This window comes from Hakea prostrata, chromosome 6, assembly GCF_041222555.1.
Source record: "Hakea prostrata isolate BN-2017 chromosome 6, UWA_Hpros_2, whole genome shotgun sequence".
NCBI classification, from domain to species: Eukaryota; Viridiplantae; Streptophyta; class Magnoliopsida; order Proteales; family Proteaceae; genus Hakea; species Hakea prostrata.
The window spans coordinates 26,465,895-26,482,325 of NC_142605.1; the positions used below are offsets into that span (position 1 = coordinate 26,465,895).

Genomic DNA, 16,431 nt, shown 5'->3' on the forward strand with positions numbered 1-16,431 from the left:
TGAGAATATTGATAGTAGATTTTCTTGTAATAATAAGAAAGTAAACGAATACTATCTAATCACGTACTTTGGCATGCGTGTGCATCTAGCACAATCAAACATGGACTTTCTACTATACATATGGGCAGTTGATAAGAACAAAACTAGCTAATTATCTCTAGCAGCATGCGTATTCCACTTAATATCGCGTAACGTTCTTTATCACATAATATTTCTATCCAAAAATGTAACCTATATTTTTTATACGGTGGATTCTTGGCATAAGTTGTGTGGTTATACTTAATGATCCTAAAAAAATATGTGGATCCACGAGTGAAAAAGAAGAGAAAACTACAATAAAATAAAATTAGTGTCCAACTAAAAGAAAATTTTCTAACTCCTCACAAACTATCATTAAAATGCTTGGAAAATAATTTGTATACCACAACTCACTATCTACGGGCAATTAAACATGAATTCTGTATCCTACCTATGAAAAGCTAATAAAACTCAAATCAATTATCTCTAGCAGCATGCATATGTATACCACAACTCACTATCGTTTAGCATTCTTTATCACCTAATATTATTACCAAAGATATTCTTCTATCTAATAATGTAACCTATCTTTTTCATATGGTGGAGTCTTGGCATAAACTATACTTGTGTGGTTATATTTGATGATTCTAAAAGATATAAGTGGATTTGAAGAAGACAAATCTACAATAAAATTAATAGAAATGACATCCAATAGCTAAAAGAAAGTTTTCTTTCTTGATGTAGACCACTCTCTCATGATTACATTCAATGATTCTGATCCACGCGTGAAGAAGAAGAAAAACTACAACAAAATAAAACTAATCCAACTAAAAGAAAGTCAAAGATTATAAATATAGAAGATCTTTATGGACTGTTAAGATGGTGCGACTAACACATAAAAATAATCATTGTCATATTAACATGTTAAAAGCTAAATTAATTATTGCTATGAATTATTCCCTTTTACCTCTATTATTGGCTTATTAATCATTTCATCATCACTTAATAATAAGCACAATTTATATCACTTTCTGTTATGGGTAGTCCAGAGCAAACCATCAAATAAAAATGGTTCGAGCAGAACCGGCCAGGCGGTCCAACAGCCCAAGGAGATATTGCTCACCAGCTGGGACAGGAGACTTCTCAGTCGAACGAAGGGTGATGCTGGAGAAACTCGCTGACAAGTCCAGACACTCCATGACTTTTCAGAGGGGCCAACGGCCTTTAGGGGATCCTTGATATATCCTCGTTTGTGATGCCTCATTGCATTAATTTCAGCAATTAATGTCTCAAAGCTCGTGCAGTGACAATGGACAGTTTGGGAGTCCAACATTCGCCCAAAGACTGCTGTAAAGACTGCGACACCACTTTTTGTCTCCTCAACCATGAACTAAGGTCGTAATCAAGCCGATACTTGAGTTGACCCCCCGATTATAAAAGTGTTCGTTGCAGCCCTGGGCCTGCAATCGTTAGGAGGTGATGTCTCCAAACTTCTGAAGCCATCTCCACCGTTGAATCATGTGATGAAGAGTCAGTCGGCTATTGTTGGCAACAAGGTTACAGCCTTACAGGTTCGTTATAAATAAAGAAGAGGATCTCAGGTATAACCAGGCACTTCTCTAGCCATTACTCTCCTCACGAACTCCTTGAGAAACATTCCTTCCTTTACTCCTAGCATTCATTCAGTTAGTATCGGTTCTCCGCTTCTTCATTAAAACTGACTTAATCATTGGAGGTGGCTTCCCGTCCTCAGAGGCGGCTCACTCTCACCTTTGTTTTGTCATCAGGGAGCTAAGGAGAACCAGAATCACCGAAGGACCGGGGTTGGTCTAGAAAGCTGATCTTCCCCACAACACTTTCTAATATTGATACAACAATTAATGATGTCTTTGGAAAATTAATGACAGGAGTCTTATATTAACATCTCTCAAGTGTCCGAATAATTTATAATTTTACTTTTGATAATGATATAATAATGTCTATCATTTATTTTTGACAATACTTTTGTACCCTTAGGGCAAGAAAACCAATTAAGAATTACACAATAGCCAAATCTGCCTTAAGAATCTCCATCAATTCAAGATGAGCATCCTGAAAGAACACTGAAATGACAAAACAACAAAAGACAATTATAAGAAGATGCCCCAAAAAAAATGAGAAGAAAAGAAGTATCATATGAGCATAAATGTAGACAAAGAAATAATAGATTAACTCATTTCGTCTTCAAAATTTACAAATGCCCGTTTAAGTTGTTGTGCACTTATAACTAGTGTGAACAAAATTTAATCGATGGACACCTTCTAAAGACAAGGAAGACAAAATTTTTACATTATATGTTTTAGAAAAAAAATATAAAATGACTTAAAACGTATCATTTTGCTCATGATAGACCAGATTATGTACATTCATTATATCAAGAAAAACTACTTTTGTCTCTTCATAAATTAAAATGTTTTATGCATTTAAACCAAATCGAGTCATATACATCAAACATATTTTCAAAGCATTGGCCAGGTTATATTATACCATATGCTTTACCATCTAAAAGTGAAATGGTCTTATGCTTTTAAACCAAACTAAGTCATAGATAATCTAGGTATAAAACGTTCACAAAATAATCATTTAGAACCCAAAACCATAGAGTTTTATATACGTTCGATACAGTTTTCATGTAATAATAAACTCCCACGTTCAATACCTTCATCGTGCAAAGAAGGAAAAATAAAAAAATAAAAATGTTGGTAGATACTTAAATAATCATCGGATTTCAAGTATAGATCTTTCTTTGATATGAAAAGATAACGCGTTATCAACTGCAAAAATAAGGCAACTAGGCCATGAAACAATTATTTAGAAAAGTCTTGCTTTCACTTATGGAGTTCTCATTGATTAAGGTCAAACAAACAAGAAATTAATAAGAAGAGATTTATTATTGTTTTATTTTGATTGAGCACTAGTCATCATATACGTTTATTAATCTCATGCCAACTTGATAACTGCATTAATTTATGTAATAAAATAAATATAAATATATGTATAGTTTTTGGAACTGAGATTTCTTTGGACTTGTTTACATGTACTTCAACTACATCTGCAAGAGCTATCTTTTGTATTTATTCAAATACGTGGTGAAGCTTCAACATTGATATATGCAAAGGAGATTTGAACTCTTTACCTAATACTATGAGGCGTTGGTTTAATTGCATATATAGTCACACCTATGCTATATTTTGGATATGAAGTTCATCTAAGTCATTTAATGTACACTTGAATTACATCTTCAGATAATCTTTAGATACAATTTAAATATACGGAAACGCTTAATTTCCCTCTAATCCCATAAAAATTCAAACTCTTGATAAGTCTAATACTCTAAACTCTTGAGGTTGGTAGCAGTCAAGTATCTTATCATTTTCTTTGCCCATACTATCACATAGATTTAACCTTCAATAAACTACGTAAATCTTCTTCTTGTACGTAACGTACGTAAGTGTATCTTCAGTAAACTATTTTTCATGTGTTACTTTATTTACTGCTAGATTATGAATGCCTCCTCCCATTGATTAAAACTTGACTTCATTTTCCTGTATACAAAATTCCAGTTCATTCATTTTAACAGTACCTTCCCCAGAAGTTGAAAATAAGAGCCAGTACTGCCGTCCTTCAATTGAAATGTATGTATGTGATTTCCTTCATTTTCTATGAATAACCCACCAGATATTGTGAGATTTCAACTCTTCTAGCTAGCTAGCTCTCTCTGATATAAATATATGGAAGATAACGCCACACCAATGGAAAGCGCGCTAAGTCAGTGTGTAAAAACCTAAGTTAAAGCAAGTTGGCAGGTACATGAAGTAAGTAAGTCAAAAAGCACGTCTTCCATCCTCCCTACTCATGATGATGGAGTTCTAATTAAAAGTCTTCTTTAAATCCGTTTTAATTAAGAAAATTAGTAATTAAGTAAGATTAATCTGATCAAAGAGTGGGTTTGCAATAGTAAATAAATGCTAGTGGAGGAGGGTACGTAGTTTTAATTCCTTAATAAAAATGAATTCTAGTTAATTGTCTCCATGTTCTTCCACCAGAAAAAAGGAAAGTTCTCCATCTCCATATTCTCATCATATTAAGAAGACAGACAAAGTAATGAATCTTAGCAAAATGGGCTTCTCCCGTTCCTCAGCCCATTACTATGGGTGTTGAACTCAACCCAAGCCCACTATGGCCCACACCAAGTCCAGTGCCCAGAAACCCAGTCTCACCTTGTGTGCTGAAACTAGGATGAAACAGTGTTAATCAAGGCCAATCAGGGACAAACAGTTTTAATTAGAACTAGCCCAGTCTAGCACGATGGGCCTTGGGTGGGCTAACTAAGTAGGATTGGGCCTAGGCTGAGATTTGTTACCATGAGTTGGGCCCACGGTTTGAGCCAAGGTTACCATGGGCTTGGGCTGAGAGCTAAGAAGTACAAGGATTGGGCTTTACTCTATTGACCTACAAAATGGATCAAAATGCCGTTAACGCCTCACTAAAATTTTTTCGATTTTCTTTCTTCAACTTACAAAGATCTTGATCACTAAAGGTATGAGGTACCAACAATTTGACATAAGAGTAATCTTATAATTGAATATTCTAACAGTTGAAGAAAGGAAAACTAAAGAAGTCTAAGGGCATTTTGGTCTTAAAATGCTGGTGTGTCCTTGCTCCTTAATTGGTTTTTTTGATACCACAAAACATGCATACAAATGCAAAATGTTATCTTTATGATTAAAGATCTAATTAGGTTGAACTTCAAGGGGTGCAAATGAAAATTATTCTTTTTTATGTTTTTCTTTGTCTTTTATATTCTTATATAAGAGGGAGGAAAAAAAAAAAATAAAATCTAATTGTCTTTAATCATTGGGTTATGATAAAAGATAGAGGAAGAATACATTTTTTTTTTTTTTACAAATATATCTAGTCAAATTTAATAGATTTTCATAAGAAAAGAAAGAGAAAAACAAAAATAGGAGATAATGATATAATATCAACATAATTGATTAAAGGGTAAAAAAAGTGGAAAATTTGAGTATCTTGAAATATCGAATTAAGGAGAAAGAGAGGTAATAGTTCAATTTGTTTTCATGAGAATGCCTGATAGAACTTTTGTGGAGGAATAAAAGCAAACAAAGAACAAGTATAAGCCAGAGATAAAAAAAAATCATAATTTATTTTTGAAAAAATTTCAAGGACACCTCAAAAGGGTTCGGCTCCTCTCCAGCGAGAATATCTCCGAGGGAGTGCCCAACTTTTATCCTATTCAAACTCGTAATTAAGACCCATTTGAACCCAACTGCCTCCTATGAAACCCGATTGATTCCAATACTTCATTTTCTTTGAACCTGCTTCCTTTCTATTCATTGCAATGACAGCAACAGATGAGATTTCCACAGAAAAGATGAGTTCTTGCTCATTGCAGGCCTTCATCTTCTTCATTACCTCTTAATATTTAGAAATAAAAAAGAGATGAATGAGATTGAGAAGAATATAAGATAAACTTCCTTCAAGTATTGGGAGAAAGAAGATAGAACAACATAACAACTATAAGTTAGAATGTTAGCTTGCAAAGGAAAAGGGATGACCAAGTATAAAAAATCATTTTTCAGAAATATTCACTCTACTATTGAATGGGATCTATTATAGAAGCTCTAATTTACAAGATTAATTAGCAGATTGATAGATGAAATTAATGAGGAAGATGAGGTGAGCAAACGACAAGAGAAAGGAGAAAGGAGGAAGACGAAACCCAGATCAGGTTTGGGTTCAACTTGAATGTTGCGGTTTCACTTAGGGTAAGAAAGAATAATTTAATCCCAGCCTTTGAATTTGTTTTTTCCATGTAGTGCCTTCTCAGAGTTCACTGGGCACTTCCTTAGAGATAATCTTCTTGAAGAGGAGTTGAACCCACCCTAAAATCAATAGTAAAAATAATAAACATCCAAAGAATATATCAAATTGGTAAAGACACCCAAAATGTCTCTTAAATTTGCACAATGATACATTCTATTAACAAATTCCGTTAAGTCATGATTAGATAATATCATCATTCTTAAATTTTCGTTAATATATTGAATTTATTGTAGTTCTACCTAATGATTCTTTGGAAATTTATTGTAGTTTGATAAATTCCAAAGATTCTTCCAATTTTTATTTCATTACTCTTGTTTCTTGAATTGGCATAGTGAAAGAATTTGTCCAAATAAATAATTAAAAACTCACAATATCTTCTTTTATCTATTATATCTTAATTTTGATGAGAATAATTAATTAAAATCAGAACAAAATTTGTATTATTTTCAAAGAGTAAATTATTAAGAAAATTCTAAAATCTACAACAATATCTTTTTAAATTGTTTTGAATTTTGATAATGAAATGCCATTCATTATATCTATTTTTTTAGGGAGTAAATTATCAATAAAATAAATAACATGAGGATTGGTAACAAAATTATAGGAATAAAATTTAAAAAAATATTTAAATAAAAGCACGATGACTAAAATTGTTAGAGTAAATTTGATAAAAGTATTTTTAAAAAACTTGAGTAGTGGTTACAAAATTTTAAGAGTAAAATATTTAGAAAAAAAACTTTAAAATGATATTTTGGATTGTTAAAGTCAAAAATTTTTTTAGGAGAGAACAATAGTATTAAAATAGGTAGTAAGTACTTATTTTTTAAATTAAAACCCAGCAAGATAGATTTTTTTGAAACAACCTTTCTGAAGTAAATAAATTATTAAATACAATAAATTAAGGAAAATTTAAATGCAAGGGATCAAGGGTAATACTGTAAAATCACAAGATATAAAGGATAATTATGAGGTTATATAACCATAATTTAACGGAATTTTGCTAATTTAGTATATCATTTGCAAATTTAAGAGAATTTTAGGGTGTCTCTGTCAATTTGATATCTTAGAGTGTTTTTGCTTTTTACTATTCGTCTTGGGGTTGAGATTTTTTTTTTTTTTTTTTCCATCTACAACCCACCCATCGTATAATTCTCTTTCAACTGTATTTATTCGTATATTATTTAAAAAAAGATTGAGTTTCTTCCACCAATGGTGGATGAGATTTCATTAACCATAAGATCCATAGAAATAGATATCAGAAGGATATCTTGGAAGATATTAAAATATAAAGAAGGTTTTGTAAACCCTAAAATGATGAATTGAATGGTCTTTCTCTACGTGGATAAAAACTATCCAACCAAATAGATAATTGTTTTTATTGGTTAAAAAATATATATAAATACATCAAGAGATTGAGTAAGGATTAAAAAGTATATATATGTATTTCTTTTATAGTAACCAAGGTCTTTAAACTAACTTACATGCACTAAGCGTAACATCCTACTGCTATGGTCTCCCAGTTAATTCTCTAACACAATTCCCATGAATGTATTTGAACTCTGAGGATAATCCAATAATAGTACCTTGATTAATTATATAAGTATTTATACTATAGATTACGCAATCATAATCTAATAAAATTCACATCTTGTGTAGAAGTCAGACTAATATATACTATATAACTAGACCCTCTTCCTTCTGTTTGAATTGTTTTCTGAATTAAAGAAACAAATTTGTTCTTTCCCCACCATACACTATTTTTTTTAATAATGGATGTCTTACTCCAGCAACCATGCAGAGATGGGACCAATGGACCATCCTACTAAAACTGTTCTAATGATGGTCCTTTTGATCTCACTTTGATGCTTTTGTGACAACTATTAATAAAAAAAAATCTCAAAGTCAACTATTTTGTTCTAGCCAAATGAGTTCAATAATTTTAATTACCTTTTATTTTTTATTTTTTATGTAGTATGGATGTAATTCACTTCAGTGACTTCTTAAGTTTTGGTGAATATAAATTTGACTGCTACCTAAGGTATATGCATGGCTTGCTTCATAAATAAAATCCACCAATACATTGGGCTCTCTTCTTCTATCATTTTGTATGTGTTTTTGTTGGGTTCTTCACTTGTGTTATGGATCTTTTAAAGTCTAATCTCAGCCTTGAATGCTTTTAGAAGAGTTTATTTTCATTTTAATCTTACACAAAACTAAAATTCATGTCTTTAACCCGATTACCAAGTTAAATCAAGTATGGTCCTATTTTAATTAACCCTATTTAGATCGTGCTAGGACAAGTTGTCACTATCCCTGTCCTTGATTGACTTTATCCAATTCTTAATTGGCCTTGTTCTTAATCTTGACCCCAGCCTTAAGAAATTTGATATAAAAAACTAGAAGAAAGTACAAAGGTGGATACATTAACTATAAAACAAAATACAAAGACGGATACATTAACTGTAAAACGAAGTAACCTTTTGGCAATGTTTTCTTTTTCAATATCTTTGCAAGTTGATTTCGTGTTGTTTGGAAACAGAGCCAAAATCAGGGATGACTTAGGACGGGTTGGCGGGACAATCCTAGAGGCCTACTTGTGAGCCTAATTTAGGACTATAATCATTTTTGCTCAAATCTGGCTTCAGGGCCAAAATCTTGAGCCTAAGCTCTATATATTGATTTGATGTCATTCTCACCATCCCTATTCTTTTTCTAGACACTCAAGATTCATGGATTTGGGATAAAACTAAAATTGGAAAGTTCATTGTTAGGTCAACTTCCTATCAGTGTCTTGTCATGGCTGATGCACTAGTAAAACAACCTCTTCTTCATTTGTGTTATGGAAGGAAATATGAAAAATTTATACCCTACAAAAAATCAAACACTTCCTTTGGAGAACTTCTCATGAGGCCATGGGTCTTGGGAGCTCTCTCTTTGCAAGAAGAGCTACTTTAGCCCTGTTGTGTTTGACTTGTGGTGGAGGTGTTGAAAATGTGAGTCATGCTTTGTTGCATTGTTCTCAGGCCAAGGATTGTTGGAAACTTTCTCCCTTGCGTGTTGATACAGATGAATATCATGGGAAACATTTTCATGATTGGATTGATTTCATTCAGTGTAATTTAAAACTCATGGTAATATGTACTAGGTGAATCAAATTTGGAGTGCTTTGGTGGAGTGCATTTGGAAAACAAGAAATGCCACCTTATATTGGGGTAAAGATGCCTCTATGTTACTCATGATGGCTAATTTTCTCCTATCTTTGTGCAGATCTTTATAACCATTTTTCAGGCTTAGTCACTAAGAGGAGAATTTTGGTTAGTATTTTGACATTTCAGAGACGATTTGGGAGGATGTGAATTGTTTTCAAATGTTCATGGATGGCTCGTGGGATGGCAGGACAAACAAAGGTGGCAGGGGATGCATTTTATGGGACACAAATGGAGTTTTTGTGGCAGCCCAGTGTAAAGAGAACTATGGTATCTATCCATAGCTAAGGAGTTTGAAGCTGTCAGAGACAGGTTGATTTGAGGAAAGTCTTTGAATATTTTAAATCAGCATGCCAGCAATTTTAGCCTTATGGGGTTCACTTTCTTCTCTTCATTCAACTTGTAATAGCTTATTCCTAGAAAGTCTTAGGCTTGGTTTGAACTTTAATTTTGTTCTTTTTAGCCATGTTCCTAGGCCTTTCAATGTTTTTGGCCGATTTCTTGGCCAAGGGAGCTAGGTGTTTGCAATTGGCTTTATCTAGGTTTTGGTGGCATATTCCACCAATGTTCATGATTAATTCCTCCTTGTTATCGTTCAGGTATCCTGGCTTAAGCAGTTTTGCAGTTTTATTTAATGCCAATTTCTTAGTTTTTGACAAAAAAAACTCAGGGTGACTCAAGCTTAGCCATTAGAACCAAACTTGGACTCCGACTCCTCCAGTAGCTGGATCCAAGGGAATCTAAATTCTGTTGCTCTCTTGTTATCAGAGTTGAAGCATATACAGATCTTTAGTTCTTTTTCTTTTTTGGAATAGAATATACAAATCTACTTCTTTACTAAAAGAAGTTGAGCTTAAAACTTGAGAGGAAAATAGGTTTTTCAATCCATTTATTAAATTACCCTAGTAGTTGATATTTAATATTGATCCTTCTTAGCACAGCTATTTATGTATGGGATTACAGATTACTGAATAAGCCAATCAAAATAAAGTATTAGCTCAGATAGATTCTCGTTTTGCAATGATTCTATCCATAACTAGTAATGCTAGAAACAGATCTTGCATATGTATTACATTATCTAAGTGTAAGTCAACCACTTTTTGTATAATAGATTCTCGGATTCGGTGAGGAAAAAATTTCTTTTGTTGTTTAGAATACTTTTGCCTTCTAGCCAAGTTCGGAGACTTTCATGGACCACCTGGGAAAATCATACAACGTAAAATGTTTTACTTGAAAATTCAGCTTTAGGGCAGCTTGGTTTTAGACCATTTAAAATACAAAACCCTAGAGTTTTAGGGTAGACAATAGAGACATAACCCAATTGTTTACATTGGTTAATTGAAGAAGGGTTGCTTCCCATTTCATGATCGGACGAAGTTACAGGGAAAAAAATTGCAACAATGGAACAGAAGAGAAGGCAATGACCTTCTGAACAGGCGTTATTTACGTAGAAAGAGCATCTTCTAGGAACCAAACATTACAGGAAACTCAGAAATTCTAGGAATGTGATTAGACAATTTAATAGTTCAACACAAACTCTACAGTGATTAGACAATTTAATAGTTCACATGAGCAGACACCTGAGCGAGGCCTCAGCCTTAAGAGCTGCTGTTTGTCTTCTGCTTTTCTGATACTTTGCAGTGGAAACCATTTGGAAAAACTAAACCTGGGCATCTAATAGGATTCCCTCCTTTGATTATCTCCCACCTTACAGTCAAAATTTAGAATGATTAGATTCTTTCGCACTTCGAGGGTTTCCAATAAGAAATTTTCATGTAAGAGAAGGTTGGCTAAGATTGTTACCTATGTCCAGTAACTAAGTGATGAAGAAAGATGGCCATTTGCACCTTGGCGAATTCAGCTCCTGCACAAAATCTGGGACCTCCACCAAAAGCTATGAAATTGGACGGCCTAGCAGTTGCTTCCATATGCTGTGTTGACATGAAATGGAAGAAGACAAATCAAACTGAATCCAAGACCTAGTTCTAGTGATATCAACTCAGTTGCTTGAAACTAATTGAAATGATGAACTACCTCCCATCTCCAAGGATTGAAGGCAAGGGGATCATCATACTTGTTTGGGTTCAGATGAACAGCCGTGGGACAGACAACAACTGCCCAGCCTTTTGGAATCATATATCCTACATAAATTTTGATTTGGATAAGAAAAGTGAACTAGAAGTGAAAGAAGAATAAGAAACCAATAGAGATATGTTATTCTTATAGATTTTAAACTTGCCATTTATCTCCACATCTGCCATTACTTTTCTAAAGATCCCAGGGACAATATTTGCAAGCCTAACCATTTCATTGATGACCTGCTCATCAAAGAGAGAGAGGGGGATCAATATAATAGAGCCATACAAATAAAAATGGATAAACTAAGTGGATGTTTCAACTAGAATGAACTCACCAAGAATGTAAATGTCATTGATTTATATTCTTTCCATGTGATTCCACTTTCTTTATTGCTTCGGTTTCTTATAATTGCCTCGTGTTCTTTCTGTAGTACAATCATTTATAATTTAGAAAGATCTCAATCATGTAATCAGGCATAAGATACAAAGAAAAATAATGTACATCTTCACCATCAAGAATCCTTGCAAGGTTCATAGACCCTAGTAGGGTTATAGTATATATGTGACCCTATATACTTCATATCCCCCTCTCCCTAAAAAAAATTTAAAAAAATAAAAGAATAAAAACCTGAATTCTTTATAGATGTCCCTCTCGCTCGCTCTTCATATATGAAATCAGTTTTTTGAAATTTCCCTAAAGAGACCCTTGGCCCTCTTTCGATGTTGAAATACTAGCACTTCCCCCCCCCCCCTTCATTGGAAATTTTTTTAATAGCAAAGACAATTAATGGGGAAAAGAATCATTGTAAATAAGTAGTTTTTTGAGGTATTGGACTATTTATAGATACTAAGGCACACACTTCACCACTATTCAACGCCGATTGCCCCACCACTGTTGACCATGGCGCTTAATATAATATAGAAGTTGACATTCTTATTGATTATTGCCCAGTTGCTATATAACATTCCCATATGGGTTATACTTAGGTCACGAAATCACCACCACTTCTATAGAAAACCTATTTTTGTTATCATGAATCCATCAAATACGGGCCAGGTGAGTGCAATTATATAAAATTTGTGTTCCCCAGTGCCTCTAAAAATAATTGCCAAAAATTTCATACCGTTAATTCTTCTAGGACATGAGGGTTTTCTTTAAGCATCTTCATGCCAAATGCTAAAACCTCAGATGTTGTCTCATAACTAGCAAAGAGTAGAGAGAACAGTAAATGTAGAGCAATCCTTTCATTGAGGATAGACCCTTCATTCTTTAACTCTCTGATGACAATGTCCAAGAAATCACCATGTTGCTTCTCTGGTGATGCAACCCTTTCATCTAACATCTCTTTAAGCACTTTCATAATCTTCTTCTGTCCCTGTATGAACCTAGTGAAATCAAATCTTACTGAAACAGCAAAATCAATTTTGATGAGAACAGAAGAAGAGGCAGTGAATGCATATCATTTGATACCTGTAGACATTTGTAGTAGGTTGTACCAGGAACATTCAAAGGAAAGGAAATTAAGCCTCTTAGGAAAATTAAAAAGCAGTCTAATAGCTTTTTCGAGGAGATATCTTCTTCGTAGCTAATCAGCTTCTTTGCAGCTAATTCAAATATCATCTGCAACATCAATGGTATTGCACCAGTAGTCAATACTAATCAAAAACTCCAAGGCATTCAAACTTTTTAGAATAAATAAAACTTACAGTTGAAAGAGCATATTTCAACTCTGTACTATCTTGTCCGGACCACAACTTGAGATGTTTGAGTGTCATCTGTTCCACTTCAGGAAGCAGCTTTTCTTTCAGGTTTTCAGGACCAAATACGGTAAGAATCAAGCTCCTGAGGTACTTATGGACAAAACCATGGACAGAAATCAGACTTTCTTCTCCAAATATATCAGTGAAACTATCCATATACCAAATCTGGAATAACTTTCCTTCTTGTTGGAAGATGAATTGGTTGATTGCAGGATCAGTTGACATTACAACAGGTCGACCAACCAAACTAGTTTTGAAAAGTGAACCATATCTGCATGCATGGTGACATATAGAACATTTATACTCGTAATCTTTAGGTTTTTGATATTTTCAAACATATAGAACAAATGTAATAGCTGAGAAATAGTCTTTTTACCTATCCATTCTCTTTTTAATGAATGGTTGAATGTCAATTGATGCAGTAGGGTTGAAGTACTGAAAGCTCTCCCCAATAAGTGGGAAGCCCATTGAACCTGGTGGAAGTTTTCCATTGCACTTAGGGTTACTCCATCTGTAAACCCAGCATGCAATACATAGAACAAATAGAGACACAGCTAAAAAACCAACAGACCACATAATTTAATGATGATCTCTTATGCCGAACTGAAGAACTGCATAGCTTCTCACAGAAACACTTGTAGAATCCAAACAAGGGAGAGCTACTTAAATATACAGATTGAAGCTTCATTAGAGTTCAAGTTATGATACTTGATTGGTTCTTCAATCGTGTTGTGCATCACGAGTTCAGATCAGAAGCAACTAATTTATTAACAATATGCTGCAATACCAGACAAATTCTGAATGAAATCTCCACGAAGCTCTAGGTGGTCTCATTTGGTTTGAAAATAATATCATGAATCCAATGTGCCATGAAGTTCCATGAACGTTAATGAAATTTTGTTGGTTGAGAAGGGTTTTGTGACCATGGACAGTTCATTATCGTTGGATGTTGAAACTAAACAATGTTTTGAATATTAATGTAGACTATTAATAAATTCAGGTGGAACGGCTCAAAACAGCTGGAAGACCAAGATCAAACGGTTTATTGACATCGGTAGCTCATGGGTCTTCCAGTTTGCTGACCAAGTGAGCTGAACTCGAAGAAAAACTAAGTCAGAGGGAGCCAGGGAGGAGACCCATCTGTCAGTGAGTCACTTCTTTTTAGGGTAGTTGGATGTAAAAATATTCAAAAGCTTGCATGGGTATTTGAGTAGGCAACCAAACCCTAGTGTGTAACTTTTTTTATAATAAGAAGTAACGATTTTATATATATTAGAGGTGGGGAGTTATTATATATAACATTAGAGAACGTCAAGCCTTAACCTCTTAGTTAAGACGAGTTGATCACTACTAACAGAATCAACTCTTTGGTGGTAACGAAACCCTAATGTTACATTCATAATTGTGGAGTGAAGATCAATCAATGCAAATTAAAGGATAGTATGGCAACATTTTGTTCCGTAAAAAACAATGTTTTCTATTTCTATGCATTTTCATTGTGTTTAACTGTTTCTTGATGTTGAAATCACGAATGGATAGATAGGGGAAAAAGTGGGAGGGGGGGGGGGGGGGTTAACGAAAAATGAGTGAATGGGGAAGAAACTTTGAGTTTTTAGGGTTTCTAAATAGGAGGTTATGTTGTGCAGTAACAAAATAAACAATGCTCCTCTACCTTTTAAAGAGAAATAGACAGGACATACATATTTTGAGATATTAAGAAGAAGAAATTACAAAGAAAAAATTTCATTTGGACTGGAATATGTTCTTCAGATTTATGAAATTACAAAGCTTTTAGACTAGGTTATAGTTATTTAATTCTGTGAATAATTCAAGAATTATTCTTCAAATTCGAATAATACAATTTATTCTCTAGAATCTAGGTTTTTCCCAATGATTCAGTAAAAAATTCTCAACTTTTACTCATATGATAAAATTCACGATTAATTTTAGCTGAACTCAATTGTATGCTAATAATCGGTCAGGTTAATAACCAAAAAAATAGGTAAAAACCATCAATTTTTCCCTGCAAACAACCAATGTAGGCGTAATCTTTATTCTTTTTTTTTCTTTAACAAATATTCACCATATAGTCATTCTGCACATTCCTAAGTACTGATCTCTTCGTGGCTTGAGCTGCCATTCATTTGTTTGACATTACAAATAGTAGAAGTCCAACTTTTATTTGATTCTTCCATTCTTTCTTCTACAGAAGATTTTTGCACATTCCTCGGCAATTTTTGAGAGGTTGAATTCTCAATTCCTTCGCCATTTTTTTAAAACTACGAGATCCAAAACCACAGTTTTTTGTTTTTTGGGTAAGTAATCTGTCTGATGGGTGTGTATATCTTAGTTTTACATGCAATTTTACTCAACTTAAACATCCAAAATTTTTATCCGATTTTTCTTTTAGCAAACGAATAATTCTCAAATTTGAATTCCCCTAAATTTATTTTACCCATTTTTTACCACTCTTTTGACCAAATGAATAAATTAATTGATTGAATTACTCCCAATAATTCTCTATCTAAATAATTCTTGAATATGAAATAAATAAGTATCGACTAGGCTTGAGAGGAGTGATAACCTTAAGCCTCGATGACAATGGTTCTACTCGTCTTTGGTTTGGACCACTTGCACCCTCCTTGACACTCGTGGTGACTCGAACAATTGATGCCATGGAATTAGTTACTTCAAATGATGGTTAATGGTTCTTGGTGTCTGAGCCCTTCCTGTCCCTTCAAAGCTGCTTGGGCCGCCCTTCCTTACATTAGAAGGAGGTTCCATGTTCTACCAAAAAAAAAAAAAGGAGGTTCCATGTTAGTGGGGAGTTGGTGAATTGGGATGATCATCAGTCAAGTTCTCGAAGAGATCTTCATCTGCCTCCCTGTGGACATGGTCCACCCTAGGAACCTATTGGTCCCTTTGTTTTGGTGTTCTGGGTATGAAACAGTACTAGGAGTAAAGCTTCATTGCGTGACTAGGTGCATCTGCATCGATAAGTACATAGGTAACAAACATCTTTTATATATATATATAGATAGATAAGATAGATAAGATACATTGAACATGTACAATATCAAGAGAGAAAAGAAAAAACTGGGAAAAAAAATAGAGGATAGTAGTTATATTAAAGTTGATTTGGATGATCCGCAATGCATGGTGGCATGATTTTCATTCAGATTGAAGGAACTAAAAGTTTTTAGGAAAAATAATGAGAAAAGACATGCATTGCCTGAGGCTTTCAAATGTGAATGAACCCAAATAGAACTGTAAATATCTAGATATTTCACCCAATTAAGTTGAGATAAGACTGACTTACTGTTTGTTGTTAAAACTGGTTGACAACACTTCTTGACATCTTATTATCTTCTATGTCATTGAAATGGTGATGTAGACTTTGTGATTAATCTTTTATCAATTATTATTGTCTCATTTGCACAAGTAAGTTCTTTCTTTGGTACGGAAGAGCTTTTATATATCAT

The 16,431-nt window shown here is 33.7% G+C and overlaps 1 protein-coding gene across 1 annotated transcript; it reads right to left on the minus strand.

The window, feature by feature from the left end:
* Positions 1–10,645: 10,645 nt before the first annotated feature.
* Positions 10,646–13,647, minus strand: LOC149012964 (cytochrome P450 87A3-like). Its single transcript, XM_089159522.1, has 9 exons — positions 13,326–13,647; positions 12,896–13,220; positions 12,660–12,809; positions 12,313–12,564; positions 11,524–11,613; positions 11,350–11,428; positions 11,145–11,251; positions 10,914–11,041; positions 10,646–10,817 (listed from the first exon to the last, which is right to left on the minus strand). The coding sequence occupies exons 1-9, from the start codon at positions 13,523–13,525 to the stop codon at positions 10,709–10,711; spliced, it is 1,440 nt and encodes a 479-aa protein (XP_089015648.1). The 5' UTR covers positions 13,526–13,647; the 3' UTR covers positions 10,646–10,708.
* Between the last annotated feature and the right edge of the window lie 2,784 nt (positions 13,648–16,431).

Excerpts from the sequence above, each read along its gene's own strand:
- LOC149012964 (XM_089159522.1), bottom strand. The coding sequence starts at position 13,525 with ATGTGGTCTGTTGGTTTTTTAGCTGTGTCTCTATTTGTTCTATGTATT. Across the intron at positions 11,429-11,523 it reads CAATGACATTTACATTCTTG|GTCATCAATGAAATGGTTAG; the intron begins GTGAGTTCATTC and ends TTTGATGAGCAG. Across the intron at positions 11,042-11,144 it reads TCAATCCTTGGAGATGGGAG|CATATGGAAGCAACTGCTAG; the intron begins GTAGTTCATCAT and ends ATGTCAACACAG.